Raw genomic sequence first — 21,432 nt, 5'->3', positions numbered from 1 at the left:
CCTGGAGAAGCCTGTAGATCTCTTCTAGGCATGTCTTCGAAGTGTGACACTGGTGCCTGGCAATGCGCGGTGTCTAGCCCACAGCGAATTGTGAATTTTGTCACAACACAGCCATCTTGAATGGATTAAGAGTGGGGAGCAAGTCCTACGGTATAGCAGGTAGATCCTATATGACATAGTCCCAGAGGGGGGTGAGTATATCGGCCTACTAGACAGCTGTTGTTGATGGACCTCAATCCCAAACTGGTAGAAGTGAACATGCGTTTCCATGATTTGAGTGATTAGGATTCTGTATCCGGTGAGTTGGTTGGAAAGGCGTTTGGGTTGACTCTGCTCATGGACGCTTGTACCACTAAACTCTCTAGGGTCAAGTTTTGTGTTAAGAAAGCTGGATCACAGGAGGCAGAGCAATGGCACCTTGCTGTCTGCCCATTTATCGGCAGCCCAGAACATATATTTGCCTGACCCCCTAGAAGGGTGACTTAAAGAGCATCAATAATAGGCAATAGGAACTCGTAGACATCTATCCTGGGTGGGGGACATTAGTTTTCACTTCCATGGTAGGCAACTGGAGATCAATGATCTCAGGACCCACTTCTCATCATCACTGCAAATGAGACACTTGCCGCAGGAGGAAAGACCAGTCCATTGTCTGTAAAAGTATTTAGCCTATCGGCATCTTGCAGCTGATCATACCAGCTGTTTTCAGAGTAAAGTTAAGCAAACTGATCTTCCTCACCATAGCAATCATTGTCAAGTCAGCGCTGAAAAGATTGTGAATATTCTGGGGCGTTCCCCGAGGTAAGGGCAGGGTCGACAGGTTGCGGCCCAGACAGCTTAGGGCACAGCTTCAATCTAAGTCGAAGAGAAGGTTTCTCAGTCAGAGAACACTATAGGTTGTGGTTTGTCGCCCGGGGTTAGCATTAATGTTGATGCTCCGAGATTCAGTGTGGGTTATGACACTAGGACTTTCTTCAGCACCAAAGCAGGAGCAAGTTATGAAACATTCCCAAAGGCACATAGGGCAAAAACGCTGGAAGAGTCCCCGTTGGAAATCCTTGCAGTTCCTCAAGGTCCAAAGGTGCACCAGAGGTAGCGCGGAGCGTGTAAAAGAGGCTACATTTGGAGTCACGGAATTCCTGAATTAGCTGTGGTGTCACCGAAGGCCCCGGAAACAGGGGTTGCCCCGGGACGAAAGGCAGAAACTGCTCTGAAGGCCCTCAATTTTCCTGGACCTCTCTGCAGCTTTTCACACGGTCTTCCAACCCAACCTCATCCAAAGCCTGCACAACATTGGAATCTAAGGACACACACTCCAATGGATCTGCTCCTACCTGATTGGAAGGTCCCAGTCAGTCAGCCTAACACAATACAACTCAAACACCCACAACTTCATCTGCGAATTTCCGAAAGGATCCTCCCTAAGCCTGACCCTCTTCAATACATACATGATCTCTCTAGGCAACATCATTAGATCTCATGACATCTACGTCCTCGCCTACACCGATGACACCCAACTCATACTCACCCTAAGGAACAAGATGTCCAGTATCCAGATGAAGTTTAATGAGGATTTGTCTCACTGGATGAAGACCAACTGTCTAGGCTGAACACTGACAGGACCAAAACCATGTCTTGGGAACAGCACTTCACCGTGGGGCTCCACTTGGTGGCCAACAGAGCAAGGACAGACACCCACCACACCACCCATGCCAAGGACCTCAGGATCGTCATAGAAAGCAAACCTGACATGACTGTCCAAGTAAAAGTCTTTACCACCTCACACTTCCATACCTTGAAATTGAGGAGGAACATTTTCGAATGGCTCCCAATCAGCACTTGGACAGCCTTTGTCAAAAGCAAGCTGGAGTACGGGAACCACCTCTATGCTAGAACCAAGAAGACCTCAGCAGAAGGTCACAGCCCATTCAGAACTCAGTAGCCAGAATCACTCTCAACCTCCCAGACAGCACTCACATCGCACAACACCATACCTGAAGGGGCTCCACTGGCTCCCCCATCCACAAACAAGCACAATTCAAACTCTTCACCTATACTTTTAAGGCATTACCTAACACTGGCCATCATACCTCAACAATTGCATCAGCTTTCACAAACCTTCTAGAGACCTCTGTGAATGTGAATGTGAGGGGGTATTTATATAGCGCAGCGGTCGCTCCGGAGGGAGCATCTCTGCCTGTCTAGACTTCTACTTTCACACATTCCACGCATATGGAAAACCTGATCCGGTGGCAAACATTTGCCTATATCGCTCCTAAATGTTCAATGACCTGCCACTAGACATATGAGTCTTCTCCTCACTTTTTAAACTCCGCAAGAAACGGAAGTCCTGGATTTTTGAGTAGTCCCACTAGTCCTAGGTTTTGGCTAGACTCACACCCGCTCAGTTTCAGGGTACTCTCTCCGGAGATAGTGAGCTCTACAAATCTGCATAACATAATATAATATCGAGTTTGGGAGCGAGACTGAGAGGAGTTTAAAAGTGGTAGGAAGGGGAACAGTCATGCTTGGACTTCTTGTACTTCTTTTAGGATTTTCCCGAGGAGTAGCTATGGATCCAAATCTGGGGGCAAGGAAAAAAAGAAACTGGCATCAGCCGGGTTGGGTGGAACTTATATGTGGTTTTGCACGTCAGTTCTGAAGCAGAACAACATTAGTGCAGAGTCGCACAACACCACCTACCAGCATGTAAGGGTACTGTTTGAAAGTTTCTAGATCCAGACCGACACCTGCAGAGTATTCAAAAGGTGAGGAATCTGTGTTTAGAATTATCTATCAGAAACGGGTTTTACACATAGGTGTGCAACTTGTTGAAGTTTATATAGGAAAAAGATAAAGTCCACTACAAAAATAAATATCAATGGCCCCAGCCAATAAGAAAGCAGGCAGGCATGTATGCCTATAGTATGCAGATAGTACAGTCCTCCTGGAAAAAAAACAGGCACTGGAATTCAGAAGCTGTTCATTAACTTGGGCACCGATTATAAGCTAAACTATTTGGCCCTCAACATTTACAAAACAAAAATTATGTTTTTTGGTTCACGGCTTAAGAAAATAGGACCTTGGTGGTTCAAACACAGAGTGGAAAATTCAGCAGTATAAATATCTCAGCGTTTGGTTCTAGGCAAGGCCAGGCCATCTAACACCTGTCCTCTTTGAAAACCAGCACAAATTCGTTAAGACCCAACTCACAATATTACATTGTCTCGAATGCATTTTATTATTGTAAATAATCCTTGAGTTTAGCTTGAAAAGACTGTTAACAGCAACTAAGGCTTCATAGCTTGAACCCCGGTATAGGCTCATCAAATCTAATTTTGGCACATCTAAATTTGGTCTGGGCTGATGTCAGTCACAGAAATAAAGCAGGGACGGCCCTTTGAACTAAATTCATCGAAAATTTACTGGATTCGTGTAAGTTAGAGAATATTGGAACTATATGGTTTATTTAGATAGTTTTAAACAGATAGTGAATAGACAAGCTAAATAATTACCCTTTTACGATGTCAGGCATGAACCTCTAAACCACTCCCATAAACTATTGTATACAGAAGTCTTCAATAAGCCCTTTACTGAAAGCTCTTTACTGACAAAAATGTTTCCTTTACTCTATGAAGCACAATTCATTATGGCAAAATTTGGGCTTTTCGGATACAAGGGAGCTTACTTTATCATGGAAGATGGAGAGCTTGGCGATTTTGTGGCTACAAAAAGAAATTTGTATTACTGCCCATTAGGCCCGCCCATTGTGATTAATATGCTTTCATTTTCTGCCTTTTAGGGCTAGTGGAGTTAAGGCAACTATCCAATTGGTTGATTTTGGAGCTAAATGTTAACCAATGGCAGCAGCATTTAAGAGTATCAATAACACCAGGCTGTGTCTACATTTGGTGTTTCACATTCCTGAAAACCTTGCTGTAGCAACCCCAAGTCCAGTTGCCATTTGTGAACTATTTAAAGTTCTCAACAAAGGTTGCTAGAACATAGCTGATTTTTGGTATGTGTTCTGCTACTATGTGTGTTTAGGAGTGCTTGGAGGTAGCTCACACAGCATTATAGCTGGCCAGTTTAGAGGTGAACAGAATTCGGGTAGCAGTTCTAGTATCAGAGTAGGAGAAAAACATCTTATGTTTGAAATGTGTGTCAATAGGAAATATCCAGGTATTAAAATAGATTAAGAAAACAGTTGGGGTCCAGTGTATTTAGAAGTCTATTTGTCTCTTTGGTTTTGCTGAAGAAACAAAGCATCACAGCTGAAAGATTACAGAGTTTACAATAGTGTGAGATGTATTTAAGGTAGCGATTCTGTGAAAGAGCACAGGTATTTTTGAAAGAGATTCCATGTGCTAGATATTTTTTTGTAAATGTCATGTTTTTATTATGATCGAAGTACGCCATTATGTGGGGCTGGTTTTGCTAACGGTATAACAAATGTATATTCATTACCTCACGGCACTTAAACCAGCTCCTTCGATGGCTGAATAACCACAGAAAGCAAACTACAGAAACTATGACTTCCTCAGCAAAACCAAGGCCACAAAATAAAGACCGGGCTGAAATGCTTAATACAGGTGGAGGAACTTGAAAATCCACTTAATATGGTGTTCAGAATGCAGTGAAACTTGGCAAAATAAGTTATCAGGGGGTGCCCTATCTAAGCTCTTTGACTCCTCTGTCTTATTTGATGCAATATTCTAAAATAATAAAACACACATTATGCATTTCAACAAATATGTACAAAAAGACTGTGTTGTAAATAACAATTATTGTTTTAGGGAAGGGTCATCTGGTTTTTTGAAGAAGGAAAAAACTCAAACGTGGAACATTACTTACCTGAATGCCTGGACGATAACTGTCCCAAACAGAATGAATAGTGCAGAAAAAATCAAAGATAAAAGCGGCATCATTTCCCGCCTAAAAGAGAAAGACATTTCAACTGTGTTACATCTCAATAGAGAGACAGTTCAATTCTATGATAGTTGAGACAGTTGTCTCACTCTCAGAGACTAATAGTTTCTCACAAGCAGGGACAACAAAACACTGTATGGCAGCCGTTGAAAACTCATCTCTATCACAGACAGGGATCACATCTCGATTTCACTTTCTACACACATTTTATTGCGATAGTACTTTACACCCTTTCAGTCCATCTTTCTACAAAAGAGAATGGTACAAGGAAAACATATTCACCAGTTATTATGGAGCAGACTGTCCCAACACTCGGACCAATAGTCAGCTGCAGTATATATCCATCGGAGGAAAAAGACCTGTGAAAAAATCAAAGTACACAATATCAATCAGAGCTGGGGTGCACTGGGAACATGATGGCTGCCAGGAAACAGGGGGGGGGGGCTCAACGCAGCACAACAATTCCTGCTGTTTAGTTATGGATATATATAGCTAGTGACGTTCAAAACACTAAAAAAAGGTTGGTTCAGACTTTCAGCTTCACGAGGCTGATGAACTTAAAACAACTGAAGTGGGTGATTAAAAAACACATAATTCAAGTTTAAGAAATACTATGTTTATTATGTGTGTCATGTAAACAGTCATTATTGTCATTCTAATTAAGAAATCACAAGTGACAATGAAACCAAAGATCATAGGGAAGACTGTATTTACCGAGATGAGTGTATCCTCCGAATCAGAGAACTTTTTATAAATGAAACACTCCCAACAGAACAATTCCAAAGAATAACTCCTTTATTTATTTTGCTTTAAATGTTAATTCCATATGCTATTCCGACTTAAAAGGTTAGACTTCTAAAGTTGCCAGCAAAGAATTCCTTGATGTATTTTAGTTCTGGTTTTAGCGCCATATGCTGTTCCAACTTAAAAGGTTGATCTTACAAAGTTACCAACAGGTGCTTTGCCCTATAACGTTTCAACGCAAGTGTTTAATTTATAAAAAGTTCTCCGATTCTGGAAGATACACTCATCTTGGTAAATATTTGAATTTATAGGAGGTGTTGTTGCACCTACTCTCACATGAGTGGCAAGTTCCTCCAACAGTATACTTCAAGGGGCACATGCATCAATGTTGGCTTTTGCGATTCCTCAATTGCGATTATTAAGGAATCACAATTAAGGAATTACAAAAGCCTATGCATGTAGCAATCGCTATAAAATTTGTGATTCCCAAACATTCCTTAGTTGCGAGTCGCAAATTGCGTGTCGCAATTAAGGAATTACTTCCCATTCATTCCTATGGGCTTACAGGCCCACAGGAATGAATAGGAGAGTGCAAGCGCAATTTGAGAGTACCAATACGTACTTCCAAATTGCATATGCAATTTCAAGGGTGCAAGGGTGTCAAAAGGACACCCTGTTGCACCCCTGAAATTCAACTGTGCACACATGTTGCGCTCACACATGCCCCAAGGGCATGTGTGTGTGTAACCTACAACTTTGAAAAATGCACTTTAGTGCATTTTTCAAAGTTTTGGCAAGTTCAAATTGATGGTAATTTGATCCCCTATTAGCAAAATCGCTATTAGCGATTTCTTCATGGATGGCATTTAAGGAATCGCAATTTTAGAAATCGCAATAAATTGCGATTTCTTAAATTGCGAGAGCCTTTCAGTTTCAAGCATCGCAGAGGCCCTTTTGGTGGGCGCAAACAGCCGATTTTTGCGAATTGCACCGTTTGCGCTAGCAAAAACGGTTGATGCATGTGCCTGTTAGGGTCTAATGAAGGTATTAACTGGCGGGCCAGGAGTGTGTTGGGCCTTTGAACTGGGCGCATATAGGGAGAACTGTTGTTACTTGGTTAGAAAAGGGCTGTTTAACAAATTACTCTTTGCAAAGGATTTTCTGAAAGCGGTCTTCCTGTATACAACTCATGTAAAGTTTTCCTCCACTGGCAGACTAAATCTAGAGGGCTGATTACGACTTTGATGGTGATGTGCCGGCTCTCTATCAACACGCACTGCCAAAAACGCGCAAGGACGGCCAGCCTAATTACGCGTTGAACTCGTATAAGGAGTATGGTCCTTTGCCTTTTCCATGACGGTGCCTGGAAAACAGGCACAGCTATCGTTCCAGCACACCATGGACGGTGACGTCCATGCCATGCTGGAACTTTGGGGGACTACAGACAGGGTGGGGGGACATGTTGGAACCTCTGAATGTATCTCCATGGTGGGAGGGCATGGGAGCCCTGTAGGGGCCCTTTGTTCTTGCACCCCAGCCCTTTCATGGCATGGCTCCTGCAATGAAATGGCTGGCGGTGCAGGCTGGCGGTGAAAGGTAATATGGTCAGCGGGACTGGCTCAGTCCCGCTGAGCATTTTACAATGTGGCACAGCTCTGCAAATGCCAGGGAACAACTGTTCCCTTGCGCAGCCGGTGGGCCACTGCCAGTACCATGGTGAGTGTTGTAATCCAGCAGATGGTAAACCGCCACATCTGTGCCACCATGAGTGTGGCGGTCTTCCGACTGTCACACTCATAATCAGGCCCTAGACTTCTTTTATTTGTGGCTCTTGATTGAGCTCCAGGCATTGTCAGAATGACTTTAGACAAAGGGCTGTGCAGCTGTTCTGATCACAAGTGATATGTGTAGTTCAAAAAAGTGCTTGTCACATCAATGAAGTCCAACCCATCTGAATGTTCCTGTCTACAGCACAAAGACGTATCAAAGCGGTAGAAAGAACTTACCAAAATGTATTAAACACTTTTTAAACCATTATCCTATGAGTAAGTGGAAGCTCAATTACAAAGAAAAAGTCCCATCTAATTTATTAAGAAAAAAGTTATATAACCAAGACAAATTCCACAAGAATTTTTCTGAAAACCAAGGCAAGCACCACAGAGTTGCAGTATGACCAAACCTTGACTTAAAGTGCAATAATTAATGCCTCATGAAAATACCCTCCAAACCTGATTAATAAAGGTTACATTGGTTATGAAGGAAACTCTACCCCCAATAAAAAAAAACAATTCACGCAAGGAATCCAGAGTTAGAAATGTATTGGCAATAAGAAGCCAAGCAATAGGGCTTCATTTCACTGGATCTCCCATGATCCACCTACACAGGAAGTGACATCACGGAATGTCCCATAATCCATCTGGACGGGAAGTGACATTACTGGTTTTCTGACCTAAACAGTATTTAAAAGAAGAAGCCAAGCAAGAGGACTTAATTATCCATCACTCAAGGAAATGACATCACAGCACTCTGCACTCCCACTGTCCCAGGAGCTACTTAATGGCAGCTGCAACACTGATGCGCAGCTGCCCCGCTACTGTCGTGCCAAAGACGAGTCCATTTGCGCCCAGCGCTATGAACTCTGGTCCAATCACCGCCCAGCGATACTCTGCAGCACTCCTTAAGATGCTAGACCCCGGATGCCGTTCCCCAACTGCTGTCGAACCTCACACCACAGTAGGAATTTTCACCTGCACCCACTGCTGATTCTCCAGCAGCCACACACACACACGCCCGCATGCAAATACTAATGCTGTCAACACCCCTCCAAATGCACAAGAACCAATGCCTATACCTCTTCCTAGAACACATGCCACAGCAAACCCGCACATCAGCACCCACTCGCATGCATGCTTCTCAACACAGAATCATTCAGCAAACACATACACAAAATATGTAACCCACTCAGTAGCGACACACCAGACATCCTCTTTATCACAGAGACCTGGCTCAAACCTTCATCAGTTCCCAACATCACCACAGCAATCTCAGCAGGCTACAAGATCGCTTGACAGGACCGCCTTCACAAGCCAGGCGGAGGATTCCCTATTATCATCAACTCCAGAGCGTACATTCTCCTCAGTTACGTCAACTTTCACCTGGAAGACACAAATTATCCCTGCTCCACAGCAGTCCTCAAAGGCTTGAGCAACATCAGTCTCACCCAGCTCGTCCCAGAACCAACACACACGGCAGGACAAACACTGGACCCCATCTTCACCACAAGCGACAGTATCAAATACAAATCCACTACACCACTCACATGGACGAACACTCCATCATCCACTTCACACCTCAAGTCAACACCCTGCCCAGGTTCAGCATTTGTAGCCACGGATGGGGCAAAATCACAGAAGTAGACTGGCTCAGCGCCCTCAGCACATATCAACCTAGCTCCACAGACAACCTCGACAATTACAAAAACAACTTCAACAGATGGATCAAGAACTGAGAAGACTCCTTGCACCCTAACTAAACAAGCACAGTAGATCAAACAAGCAGGTCAGTTGGTACATAGAAGACCTCTGCAACACCAAACAATACTGTAAACAGCTAGAAAGGAAATGGAGAGCCAGCCACGACAACACAGACAGAACTCCCTACAAGACTGCACTCAGATGCTATCACCAGCAACTAAGAGACACAAAGAAAAAAGCATTAGTGGACCGCATCAAAGGAAACTCCAACAGCTGCAATGAGATTTTCTCGATCGTTAAGGATTTCACCTTGCCCTTGCCACCATCAACAACATTGCTGCCTCCCAACAACTCTGTGACAACCTATCTAACTTCTTCCACAGCAAATCGCAAACATCTAAAGCAACCTCGCACACCAGCCAAACCCCAGAGGACTTGCTGCTAACCTACCCATCTTTAACCAAGACGGCCACCTGACCAAATGGACAACCCACACCAGAAATGTTACAGCAGCAATCATGCGGACCATTCACTCAGGGGCCCTAACGGACCCATGCCCCCTCTACATCTACTACCTGGCAACATAACCAATAAGCACCACCCTGACCCACATCATCAACATCTCCATCACGTCCGACACTTTTCCGGATGAATGGAAACTTGAAGAAAACAACGCCATCCTCAAGAAGTCCACAGCTGACCGAATCAACTGAGCAACTCCGGACCCATCTGCCTGCTCCCCTATCCAGCCAAAGAGATTGAGAAAGACATCAACAGGCAAATCACAACATACCTCGAACTTCACCATCTTCTAAACAACAAATCAGGATTCAGAAAGAACCACAGCAACGAAACAGCACTCATTGTAGCCACTGACAACATTTGAATCATACTGGACAGAGGAGAAACAGCAGCCTTCATCCTGCTTGACCTCTCCACAGCCTTCGACACTGTCTCCCATAACACCCTTAACAGAAGACTCCACAAGACTGGCTTTCAAGGATCTGCTCTCAAATGAATCTGTTTCTTCCTCACAGGAAGAACACAAATAGTCAGCCTATCACCATTCATATCAGAGACCTAGAGACTGATATGCAGAGTCGTACAGGGATCGTCCCTCACCCCCGCCCTTTTCAACATATGCATTACCCTGCTCACTTGCATCATCCAATCACAAGACATCACCATCATCTTATACACTGATGACACCCAACTCATCTTCTCCCTGACAGGCAAAACAATCACCATCAGAACCAACTTTACCAACAGCAGGACCATAGTAGGAAACTGGATGCAAACCAACTGCCTATAGCTCAACTCCTACAACACAGAAGCACTGGTCTTTGGCAACAAGACCTTCCCATGGGACTCCTCCTGGTGGCGGTCGGAGCTAGGACCAACACCCACACCCACAGACCACGCATGAAATCTAGGGCTAACCCTAGATGACAAGCGCAAACTCACGGCTCAAGTCAACATAGTGTGCACCTCCTGCTTCCACATCTTACGCATGCTACAAAAGATCTTGCAATGGTTGCCTCAAAATACCAGAAGGATTGTCACCCAAGTACTCATCACTAGCAAGATGGACTATGGCAATTCTCTACACCGGAACAGCCAACAACTCCTCCACAGACTCCAGACCATCTAGAACACCGCTGCAAGACTCATACTCTATCTCCCATGCCACACCTTCATCACAATGTACCTTTAAGAAGCTTCATTGGCTCCTCATTCACAAGCGCTGCCAATTCAAACTCCTCATACACACAAAGCAATGCACAGCACAGGACTAGAATACCTTAACAGCCGCATACACTTTCACCAACCCATCTACACTCTGCCTCACTCGCACACAATTTCCGTTTCCATGAAAGCAAAACTGAAGGTCATTAATTCTCCTACATCGCACCAAAGACATGGAAAACCTCTCTCAACACATCAGAGCCTCCTCTTCACTTCTTTAGTTTTGCATGAAACTGAAGACCTGGTTCTTAGTATAAGCCCCTTGGGCATCTCACACCTACAGACCTGCCCAAGCACCTGGATACCCTCTCAGGTGATTACTGTGCTATGAAGCTCAATATGTCATAATATAACAAGTATCATAGAGGATTCTCTGAACTGAATTCCCTTCAAAACGTTTCCTAATATTCATATGAGGTCTTCACTTACAGGAAAAACTGCAAATATAAAGACTCTAGGAATGGGGCAGGGACAGAACTCTTACAGCACACCAGAGTACTTGCTGCATATAATAAGTATGCAGTCTTAGTTGACCTCCAGAGCAGATGGAAAGAGGTGGACACAAAGTCAAAAAGCACTAGGTTTGCAGGTCGGGCTGCAAAATCCTCCACATTATACTGACTCAGAACGTCGCTCCAAAGCAGAACACCAACAAGACTGCAAATGATGAGATCCAATTGATCAGCAAACCAGGGCTTTTTTTTTACCATGATTGAGGCGGCCAAGTTCACATCTGCTTCTTGAAACTATCATACAAGGAATTAATAACAAAGACCTGGAGTGTACAGTAACAGAAACATCTAACTCAAGAGAAAACTGGCCCCTCCTCAACTCCAGCTGAGAAAAAGAAGTACCGCTTGTGACTCACTGTAATGCAAATAGGGCTGGTTAAGGAATGACTGAGAAGCAGATCTGGTTCTACTGCCATTTGTTGGAAGAAGTAAGCCTGCTAGGCTAGTACAGCTGTTCCCACTCCTTGTCTGTGAGGTAAGACGTAGACAGCAACACTTTTCCGCAAGGCCCAGAGCTATATTTGTTAACTTACATATAAATATCATTTGACTACAATTCACCTTTCTTCGTTGAGACAGGACAGACATATTGACCATTAGTGCTTAAAAGTTTCAGGGACACAAAAGAAACGCCAATAGGTCCAACTCAATCAAGCGAACTTCTAGTACGGTCAAGTGCACCCTGCTGATTAAAAGATCACTCTTATGCTCATCAATTCCACAAGGATTTTAGGTATCCATTACCACACCTTCTAAGGGAAAGCTGACCTTAAGCCCTCCCTATACAGTGGGTTCTGTTTTTTTAGTACCATTCTACAAATCGACTCTGCTGAGACAACCAAAAATGAGGTGGAGAGTGATTTTCCAGAGTTGCTGGAAATACATCTATCAATTTGGAGGACACCTAGGTCCAAGGTAATCTCCTTCCAAAGATCTATATAATTTGGTAGCTTGCAACCGTCAGTGATGCATGCTAATTGGAGGGGCTAGCACTAACAAGGCCTCGAGCAACAAGGGCGGAGGCTGGAAGGCCTACGACTACTCATCCTCTGCCTCTAGACTGGCAAACATATTGTGGCGGTTGGGATGAAGGGTATCACGCTACAGTTGCCTTTAAACTTGCAAATCTGTTATGAAAAGGGTTGAAAGACCAACCCATAGGATTGTCCATGGCCAATTTACAGGAAATGTTCTCATGACTCATCTGCTTCATTACTAATGTGTGATTTCTCTAAAAACAAAGGACATATCCTAATTCTGCCTTGCATCTAAGCATGACTACTTAGTACTGTATCAGAATCCATGTCAGCAGCATCCTCGTATGTCTTGATCAGCTGTCTTAAAAGATATAGGAAGTCACATGGGCAAAGGTTCTTAACACAATCTCAAATTGTTACCAAAAGCCATTGCTGTAGATAGGCAGGATGTGTCGAGCATTATGGACCTGAATGTTAAACTGCCAAAGTACTTTTTTAATACAATGCAGTTTGCTTGATTCCCTGTTTCAGAGGCAGAATGATAATACATTGGGTAAGGTACACAAGGATTGGATATTCCTGTCTGCGAAGAAGCAGATGGGCAACCAGCCTCCAAGTCAGTGTGCTTTCCAAAATGATGGAACTTAAAGCACAGGTCTGTATTTGCTTGTTGCTGTTCCTTGCTTACAGCAGATGTAAAAGGCTTGGAACGTGACTGGTAACAGCTACACTATAAAGGTCTGGTCGGAGGCAGGTTTTAGGATTACAGTAATCACTTCTGTTCTAGCTTCTGTGGTCTATGCCTAAATACACAGGGCTGCAGTTGCCTTTGTCACAACAGTGAAGAATACTAATATATATACATGACAAGTATCTGGGAAACACTCCAGTCAAGTGAAATATAGAAATACAGGAATAGGTCGGCATCTGCAACCACATATGGTAAAGCTTCTGAGAGCAATCTGTATTTGGAGGCTCAAAATGATAATGTCATGAAGGTCTAACTTATCCGGCATCTTAGACTGCTTGAAACATTCAAAAGTATTCACAAAGTGAGGCGTTCTTATATTTGGCCCAACAGATGAAGGATCAGGTTCTTCACTGACTTGATTTGGCACAAAAAGCATTGCCAAAAGAGACTCCTGTAATGATATATCTGGCGATGCCCAATAAATTGGCTTGAAGCTAGAAAGATAGTCAGCAAGGCCACTGAGGCCAAAGATTACACCAGGGTCAAATCCAAATCAAACAAAAGAAGTTTAGAGGGCACCCTAAAATTACCTACTCCCCAAAGTCGAAGCAGCATCCTATGACATTGGGCATGTAGTTCAATAAAGGATTGAGCCAGACAGAGTAAAAGATACGTTGTAAATCAATAGAAAATGCACTGGCTTAGGCCCTTAAAAATGGGCAGGACTAAGGATTGGGGAACTTTACTTGCATCTTCCCATGTGGTGTTGCCAAATCAGCATAAGAAGACTACTTTGGTACCTTCAAAGTTACCAGCATCCAAGTCAAAGCCTGGACCAGAGTGGCCTTTTGAGAGGCAAACAGCTTTGAGTGGATGTTTTTGTTCTTCTTTCTATGGAAATGGACAGAATCCTAGAGGTGCACATACTGAACTTATGTGTTTGGATTCATGAGAGACAATGTGGTCAGTACCTTTTTTACTAGGATCATAAAGAATAAGGCGGTTTGTTCCTCCAAAATGTCCTTGACGCTTATCTGGAGACCAGACTGCCAGGATCCTACAAAGGCTCCAAATACCAAATGCAATATTGCTGAGGGACTCACACATTTGTTGCTCACTATCCAGGCAAAGATTCTATCCTCACTTCAACATTCGCTAGGGATACAAAAATACTTTGACCTTAATTTTGAAAAAGGTTAGTAAAATCAAAATGAAATATCTTTTATAATATGTTAAGTATATTTATATAGTTTGCAGGAGGTTTAAGTAGCGGTCTCCTTCGTGAGGTTATTAAAAAAGCCAGTCTTTCAGCTTCTTGTGGAATTTGAGAAGCGATGAGGAGGCGCTGATGAGGTGTGGATGGTCGATCCATGTTTTGGGAGAGAGGTAGGAGAGGGCACGATTTCCTACTGTGGATGTGGGGTACAGCTGAGCGGAGGTGCCTGGAAGGTAGGTGGAAATGTGTGTGGCTGCTGAGGTAGGCAGGGTTGGTGTTCTGTAGTACTTTGTATGTATGTGTGAACAGTTTGAACTGAGTGCGTTTATATATTGGGAGCCAGTGGAATTCTCTAGGGTGTGGGGTGGTGCAGGTGCAGCGAGGTAGGTTGAGGATGAGCTTTGCTGTGGCGCTTTGGATGGTTTGGATCTTCTAGGTGTTTTCTGCATAGTGTGTGTTGCCATAGTAAAGTCTGCTGGTAATCAGGGCTAGGGTAACAAGTTTTCTGGTGTTTTCTAGCAGCTATTTTAAGATCTATCACAGCATCTTCAGAATGTAAATGCAGGTGGAGATTACTGCATTTATGTGGGCTATCATGTACAGTTAGGTCTTCAGGATGATTCCCAAATTTCTTGTGGGGGTAGTTGTGGGGCCGAGGTCAGCCTGCAACTAGATGGAGTCCCAAGTGGAGGCTTTCCTTCTGAAGATCACCACTTCTAATTTGCCTGTGTTGTTTAAGGCAGTTGGGTTTCATACAGGTGGCTACTGCGGTCATGTAAAGTTGATTTCTACAGTGCGGGTCTCATCCGAAAGGGAGAATATTAGTTGGGGGTAGTATGCATAGGAGAGTATGTTGACGGGGTGGCTCCTCCGCTAAAGTGGAGGAGCGTCGCCCGACTGCACCAAAGAGCACAGCAAAGTACAAATAAGATGATAATAATAGACCAATATCATCATTTTATTCTTAGTCTGCCTTTAAGCTCCACGTTAGGGCAGGGGGGCAGGACTGGGCTCATGTGACACCAGCAGAGGAAGGATAGGTGCCTGCACCATAAGTATGCATGACCGTTTGGCCGACCGCCACTAAGTCACTACTGGATCCAGGGATTACCACATAGACTTTATTGGAAGCTGAGGACACCTGGTCTAGGCAATTTCTATGACTTGACCTCAAAACAAGTATACACCAAACAAATGCTCAAATATTTAAAAATTTGGAGTTTAATTCACAAGAAGAAATGCGTTACTTACCTGTAACTGCAGTTATCCAGTATTGGTATCTTTCATAGATTCACATGCCTGAATCATTCCCCGTCGTCGGGGTGGGAGTCCCCGGTATATAAAAAGAGCAATGTCATATAGACATGTACATAGTAATAGGCCAGAGGCCTCTCATTAGTAACATATCCATGTCTTTTTGTAAAAAGGACTAAACTTTGGCCAAGAGCCAATCAGATATCACCACCCTCTAGAACCTTCCTGGAAGGAGCCCTAGTCCCTCAGATTTTCGTAAGCACAGTGCTAAGTAGTACCTACTGAGAGAACCAAGGTGAGCCCTTCCAGGGGAGGTGGGTGGGTTGCATGTGGATCTATGAAAGATACCAATACTGGATAACTGCAGTTACAGGTAAGTAACGCATTTCTTATCCAGTATTATAGGTATCTTTCATAGATTCACATGCCTGAATCAGAGTAGCAAGCAATAACCAGCACATTTCGTAGAGAACAACCTGTAAAATCACATGATAAGAATATCAAGCATGAAATACAGTTAGAGAAATGTGCAAGAAGGTAATAGGATGGAGGGATGAAAGGAAGAAGGCTCACCTCTAGTGAAATAGATGGCGTAGCACCGCTAGACCCACTGCTGCATCCTTCATCAGCTCTGAATCCAAGCAGTAGTGCTTGGTGAAGGTATGAGGTGTCTTCCATGTTGCCGCTCTGCATATGTCGATGATGGGTACCCCAGCGAAGAGCGCCATCGAGGTGGAGACCGCTCTAGTGGAGTGGGCCCGGACTTTAGAATGCAGAGGATGTCCTGCCTGCTGGTGGCAGAAAGTAATGGCTGCCGAGATCCACCTTGAGATGGACTGCTTTGTCAATGGAAGACCTTTCCTGGGCCTGCTAAGGCAATAAGTAGTTGGTTGGATTTTCGAAATTGTTCTGTTCTATGGATGTAGAACTTCAGACATCTCTCGAGGTCTAAGGAATTGAGAGACCTTTCTGCTGCGGTGTTTGGATTCGGGAAAAAGGACCGCAGAACTATAGGTTCATTCAGGTGAAAGTTGGATGGCACCTTTGGTATGAATTTAGGATTAGTTCTTAAGATAACTCTGTCCTGTTTGAACTGTAAGAAAGGATCTTGAATGGAGAAGGCTTGGAGCTCACTCACTCTTCTTGCTGATGTGAGCGCTAGTAAGAGAGCTGCTTTCCACGATAGATATTTGACGTCAGCTTTGTGTATTGGCTCAAAGGGGTGCTTCATTAACTGAGCCAGTACGATGTTGAGCTGCCAGGTGGGTGGCAAAGCCCTCCTTTCAGAAACTGCTTGATCAGTCTATTGGACCAGATAGAAACACCAGACGAAGAACGCCTATACAGAGATACAGCCGCCAGGTGGACTTTTATTGAGGCAAGGGCCAACCCCGAGTGAGCCAAATGAAGCAGATAAGGCAGAATTTGTGCCGGCGAAGATTCAAATGGGTGTATTCTGTTTGTCTTACACCATATACAGAATCTTTTCCACTTCAGGGAATACGTCTTGTTGGTACTGTCAGCCCGGGCCCCGGCCAAGACTACCCTGCATACTTGAGGAATGTCTACGTTCTGGAACTCTCTGTACTCAGAAGCCAAGCCGATAATTTGAGAGATTGTGGATCCGGATGTTGGACTTGCCCGTTGTTCATTGTCAGGAGAGCCGGGCTTGGCATGAATGGAATTGGCGGTTCCAGCGACCGGAGGTGAAGTTCCGTAAACCAGTGTTGGCGTGGCCACGCCGGGGCTATCAGGATTAGGGTGCAATGCTCAGTCTTCATTTTCCTGAGAACTCTGGGAATCAGGGGAAATGAAGGAAATGCGTAATCGAAGATGTTGCACCATGCGATGGAAAATGCATTCCCGAGAGACCCCTTCTGGGGATGCCAGCTTGCGTAGTATTGGCATTTTGCGTTGAGTTGTGTCGCAAACAGATCCAGGTGAGGCTAGCCCCAACGGGAGAATACGGAGTTGAGAAGATGTTGATCCAGCTCCCACTCGTGGCAGATGGAGCGTTGCCTGCGTTGCCTGCTTAGAGACTCTGCCAGGGTATTGTCTGCCCCTGGGACATACTCTGCCCGTAAAGAAATATTGTTTCGAAGCAGCCACTTCCAAATACGTTGAGATTCTAGCGACAGCGTCAGAGATCGAGTTCCCCCTTGTTTGTTCAGATAGTGCATTGTGGTGGTGTTGTCCATTCTCACAAGCACTGGGGAATCCTTGATCAGAGGCAGGAATGCTCTTAGTGCCAGGTAGACTTCCCTCAATTCGAGAAGGCATCTGCTTCTCTGTCTGAGACCATAGTCCATTGATCTGGAGTTCTTGCAGATACGCACCCCATCCCTCCAATGAAGCATCTGTGGTGATCACATGTGGAGAGATTGGTAGTAGGAATGGAAGGCCCTGGTCCAGATTTTGAGGTTGAAGCCACCAGTCTAGGGCCTGCACAATGAATGGAGTGATCCGGATTAGATCGCCGAAGGATCCTGCACACTGGATCCACTGAGTGGATAGTGCCTCCTGCAGCGGCCGCATACGAAGACGGCAGTGTGGGATCAGCAGGATGTTGGAGGACATCATCCCCAATAATGACTTGTACAGGCGTACCGTGATGGTCTTCTTGGCCTGAATCCGGGCTGCTAGAGACCTGAGTTTGAGCTGACGTTCCTGTGAAGGAAAGGCTTTTTCCTGATCCGTATCCAGGACTGCCCCCAAGAAAGTGAGGCGTTGGGAAGGCTGAAGTACAGACTTTTCTTGGTTGAGAGTGAGTCCCAGGTTTTCGAAGAGTTGCAGACAGGCGTCTGAGGACCTGCTCACGCCTGCGAAAGTAGGCGCCTTGACGAGCCAGTCGTCCAAGTAGGGGAAGACTTGGTGATGGTGTTGGCGAAGATATGCTGCCACCGGAGACAGACACTTTGTAAAAATGCGAGGAGCCGATTTCAGTCCGAAAGGCAGCACCCTGAATTGGTAGTGTCTGCCCGCCACCGCAAACCTGAGGAATTGTCTGTGGTTTTTGTGGATCAGTATGTGGAAATAGGCGTCTTGGAGGTCTAAAGACACCATGAAGTCTTTTGAATCGAGGAGCTGCAGCACCTCCTGAATGGACACCAGACGTTCAGGTCTCGTAAGTCCAATATAGGTCTCCATTTTTTCTCCTTCTTCCTTATTAGGAAGAATCAGGAATAGAATCATTTGCCTTTCTGATCCCGAGGCACTTTTTCTATAGCTCTTTTGTGGAGCATTATAGAGAGTTCTTTTTGTAGGAGATGTAGATTCTTGTGGTTTATTGGACGTGGAGGATTCGAAGGAGGAGTCTCCACAAACTCCAATGAATGTCCGAACTGGACTAGCTGAAGGACCCAACGATCCGTTGTAATCTGCTGCCAAATGTGGAGGAAAAATGAGATTTTTCCTCCAATTGCGTAAGGTGGAGAAGAAATGGAGGCCTGCGGTAGAAAAAGGTCATTGCCTTCTGGCTGTGTCTTTCTTCCCTCCGCGTCCACAAAAGGAAGATTCGTTGTATGAGAACCGATTTTGATGCTGCTGCCTTTGTTGGTACTGGGGTTTGTACTGCTGGTTTGAGTTGTACGATGATTTGTACCCCTGATAGCTACCCCGTGATGGTTGTCCTCTTCCTCTGGAGCCCCGAAAGGAAGTATTTCTGAACTGAAGAGTACCCAGGGCTTTCGCGGTCTCAGTATCCTTCTTAATACCTTGCAGCATGTCGTCTATGTCTTTCCCAAACAGTGGCTGGCCATCGAACGGCATGTCCAATATCTTGGCCTGCACTTCCGGTCGGAAAGATGTGGCCTTAAGCCACCCTTGGCGCCTTAGGACCGCAGCCGGTGCCAATTGTCTGAATCCTGTGGAGGCGATATCCATCCCCACGTCGATCATTTCAGAGGCTGAACGTTCGCCCTCAAGAAGGATCTTTTTTGCTTCCTCTTTTTGGTCTTCTGGGATAGTACCCAAATATGGAGCAATATCCGCACACATTTGGCGGTTGTAGCGCCCTAACAGGGCTAAGGAGTTAGCCGCTCGTACAGTGAGGGCCGACATGGATGAAAATCTTTTGCCAATGTTATCCAGTTTACGACCCTCTTTATCTGGTGGCGCAGTCAACGCCGCCGATGGATTATTAGATTTACGCTGCGCAGCTTGGGTAATCACAGAGTCTGGTTTTGTGTGTCCTGTAAGGCATGCAGGAGCTGTGGCAGGAGCCTTATACTTTTTGTCGAGCCTGGGTATGACTGGAGACAAAGATGAAGGATTCTTCATTATTTTTACCCCCTGATCCCAAATATACTCAATAATGGGAATGGATCTCACAGCCTTTTGAAATGGCTCTTTAAAGTCATACAGGAAACAATCCTGAGGTTGCGTGGTCATTTTGATTTTGAATCTTGAAGCAGCCCTTTCTAAGATGTTGTGGAACCCTCCGATGTCTTCCGGAGGCGAGTCTGCCTGTGCTTGGTCAGGGGAAGCCGGAGCTGGAATAACGTATTCATTCCATTCGTCTTCCTGCAATTCTCTTTCCTCTTGCTGTTCGCCCTCGTCCTGTGCTCCTCCTTACTCTTCTTCATCAGAAGACTGTAAAGGAGGCAAATAAGCAGTGTCCGGTTGAATGACCAGTGGAGGCGGCCTAGGGCGAGATGGAGGGGTAGGTATCACAACTGGCGGTTGCGGCCCTACCGGAGGAGGCGGATTGGACGGAAAGCGCTGCTTATAAATCGGCAATAAGAAATTGTAAATCCGTCACTATGGATGCTGGAAGACACACCATAGGTTGTGACGGTGGAGGTGGAGAAGAGTGATATTCCTCCTGGAAATCCATTCCTTCCTGATCCAGATCTTCACACTCTGAACTTTCATGGATTTTAATGTTAAGTTCTGATGGATTGGTAGCAGTCTGAAACAGTGAGCCATCCTCAGAATCCTCCGTGTCCAACAATTGAGCCGGCGGGAGTGGCTGGACTCTACTTGGTGAGGTCAATTCTGGCGTCAAAGTACGCTTAGTTATCCTGAAGTGTGTATACGAGTACTTCAAAGAAGGCGATCCTGTCGTCGGTGAGCCCGTCGACGGTATGGTCGTCGAAGGGGGAACGTCGACGGTTATAGCCGGCGTCGACGGCGGCGTCCTCGTCGACGATGGATCTGCCGACGGCAGCGTCATCGATGGTGTTTTGTTCGTCGACGGCAGCGTCGACACTGGAGACGTCGTCGATGGTCCCGTCGACAGCTTTGTTTTCGTCACTGACGTCGACGAGGATTTCGTCGACGATGAAGTTGGTTTCATCGACGTCGATGGGGCTTTAGTCATCGACGATGATTTTTGTTTCGTCGACAGGGAGCACTCGTCGACAAAGGCTTCGTCGTCGATTTTTTAATTATTATAACAGACGGAATGGACCTACCCGTCGACGGCGAGGCTGAAGTAGTCGTCGACGTTGAGGAGAATGACGATGCCAGCGATGTGGAGATTGTTGTCGTCTACATTGTTACAGTCACCACTGAGGATGTCCTGACAGGCTTTTTGAAGGTAGTATCCTGAAGAGAAACCTTCTCAGCCATGGCCTTTGAACGAACCTCTGAAGACTTGGGCGTCTTCTTTTGAGGTGGCTCCAAAGATGGTCCTGAGGATGACGTTTTAGGCCTTTTGGGAGAGGAATGAGTACTTTTGATGGAACACTCACTCTCCCCTGAAGAGACAACCCGGTCCTTGTCGTTAAGTCTCTGGAGCCAGAGCAGCAGGCGTCCCTCTCTGTCCTTCGGAGTTTTTGTCGAAAAGGTGCGGCAGACCTTGCAATCCTTTGCAGAGTGGTCAGGGTAGAGACAGTAAAGGCAGTCTTCATGCCTGTCATCAACATGAAGCCTCTTTTTCCCACAAGAG

The 21,432-nt window shown here is 45.2% G+C and overlaps 1 protein-coding gene across 1 annotated transcript in view; it reads right to left on the bottom strand.

The window, feature by feature from the left end:
- Window positions 1–21,432, bottom strand: part of DNAJC16 (DnaJ heat shock protein family (Hsp40) member C16) — a 221,859-nt gene that overhangs the window by 49,991 nt on the left and 150,436 nt on the right. Inside the window, exons 11-12 of the mRNA XM_078642994.1 lie at window positions 5,212–5,288; window positions 4,855–4,935 (exon numbers count right to left, since the gene is read on the bottom strand). Of these exons, the coding sequence (XP_078499120.1) occupies window positions 4,855–4,935; window positions 5,212–5,288 (158 nt within the window). The remainder of the gene's footprint in view (window positions 1–4,854; window positions 4,936–5,211; window positions 5,289–21,432) is intronic.

This window comes from Lissotriton helveticus, chromosome 5_1 (assembly GCF_964261635.1).
Source record: "Lissotriton helveticus chromosome 5_1, aLisHel1.1, whole genome shotgun sequence".
In the NCBI taxonomy this organism is placed as follows: Eukaryota; Metazoa; Chordata; class Amphibia; order Caudata; family Salamandridae; genus Lissotriton; species Lissotriton helveticus.
The sequence above is the reverse complement of the archived record's forward strand: the minus strand, read 5'-3'. Positions and strand labels throughout refer to the sequence as shown.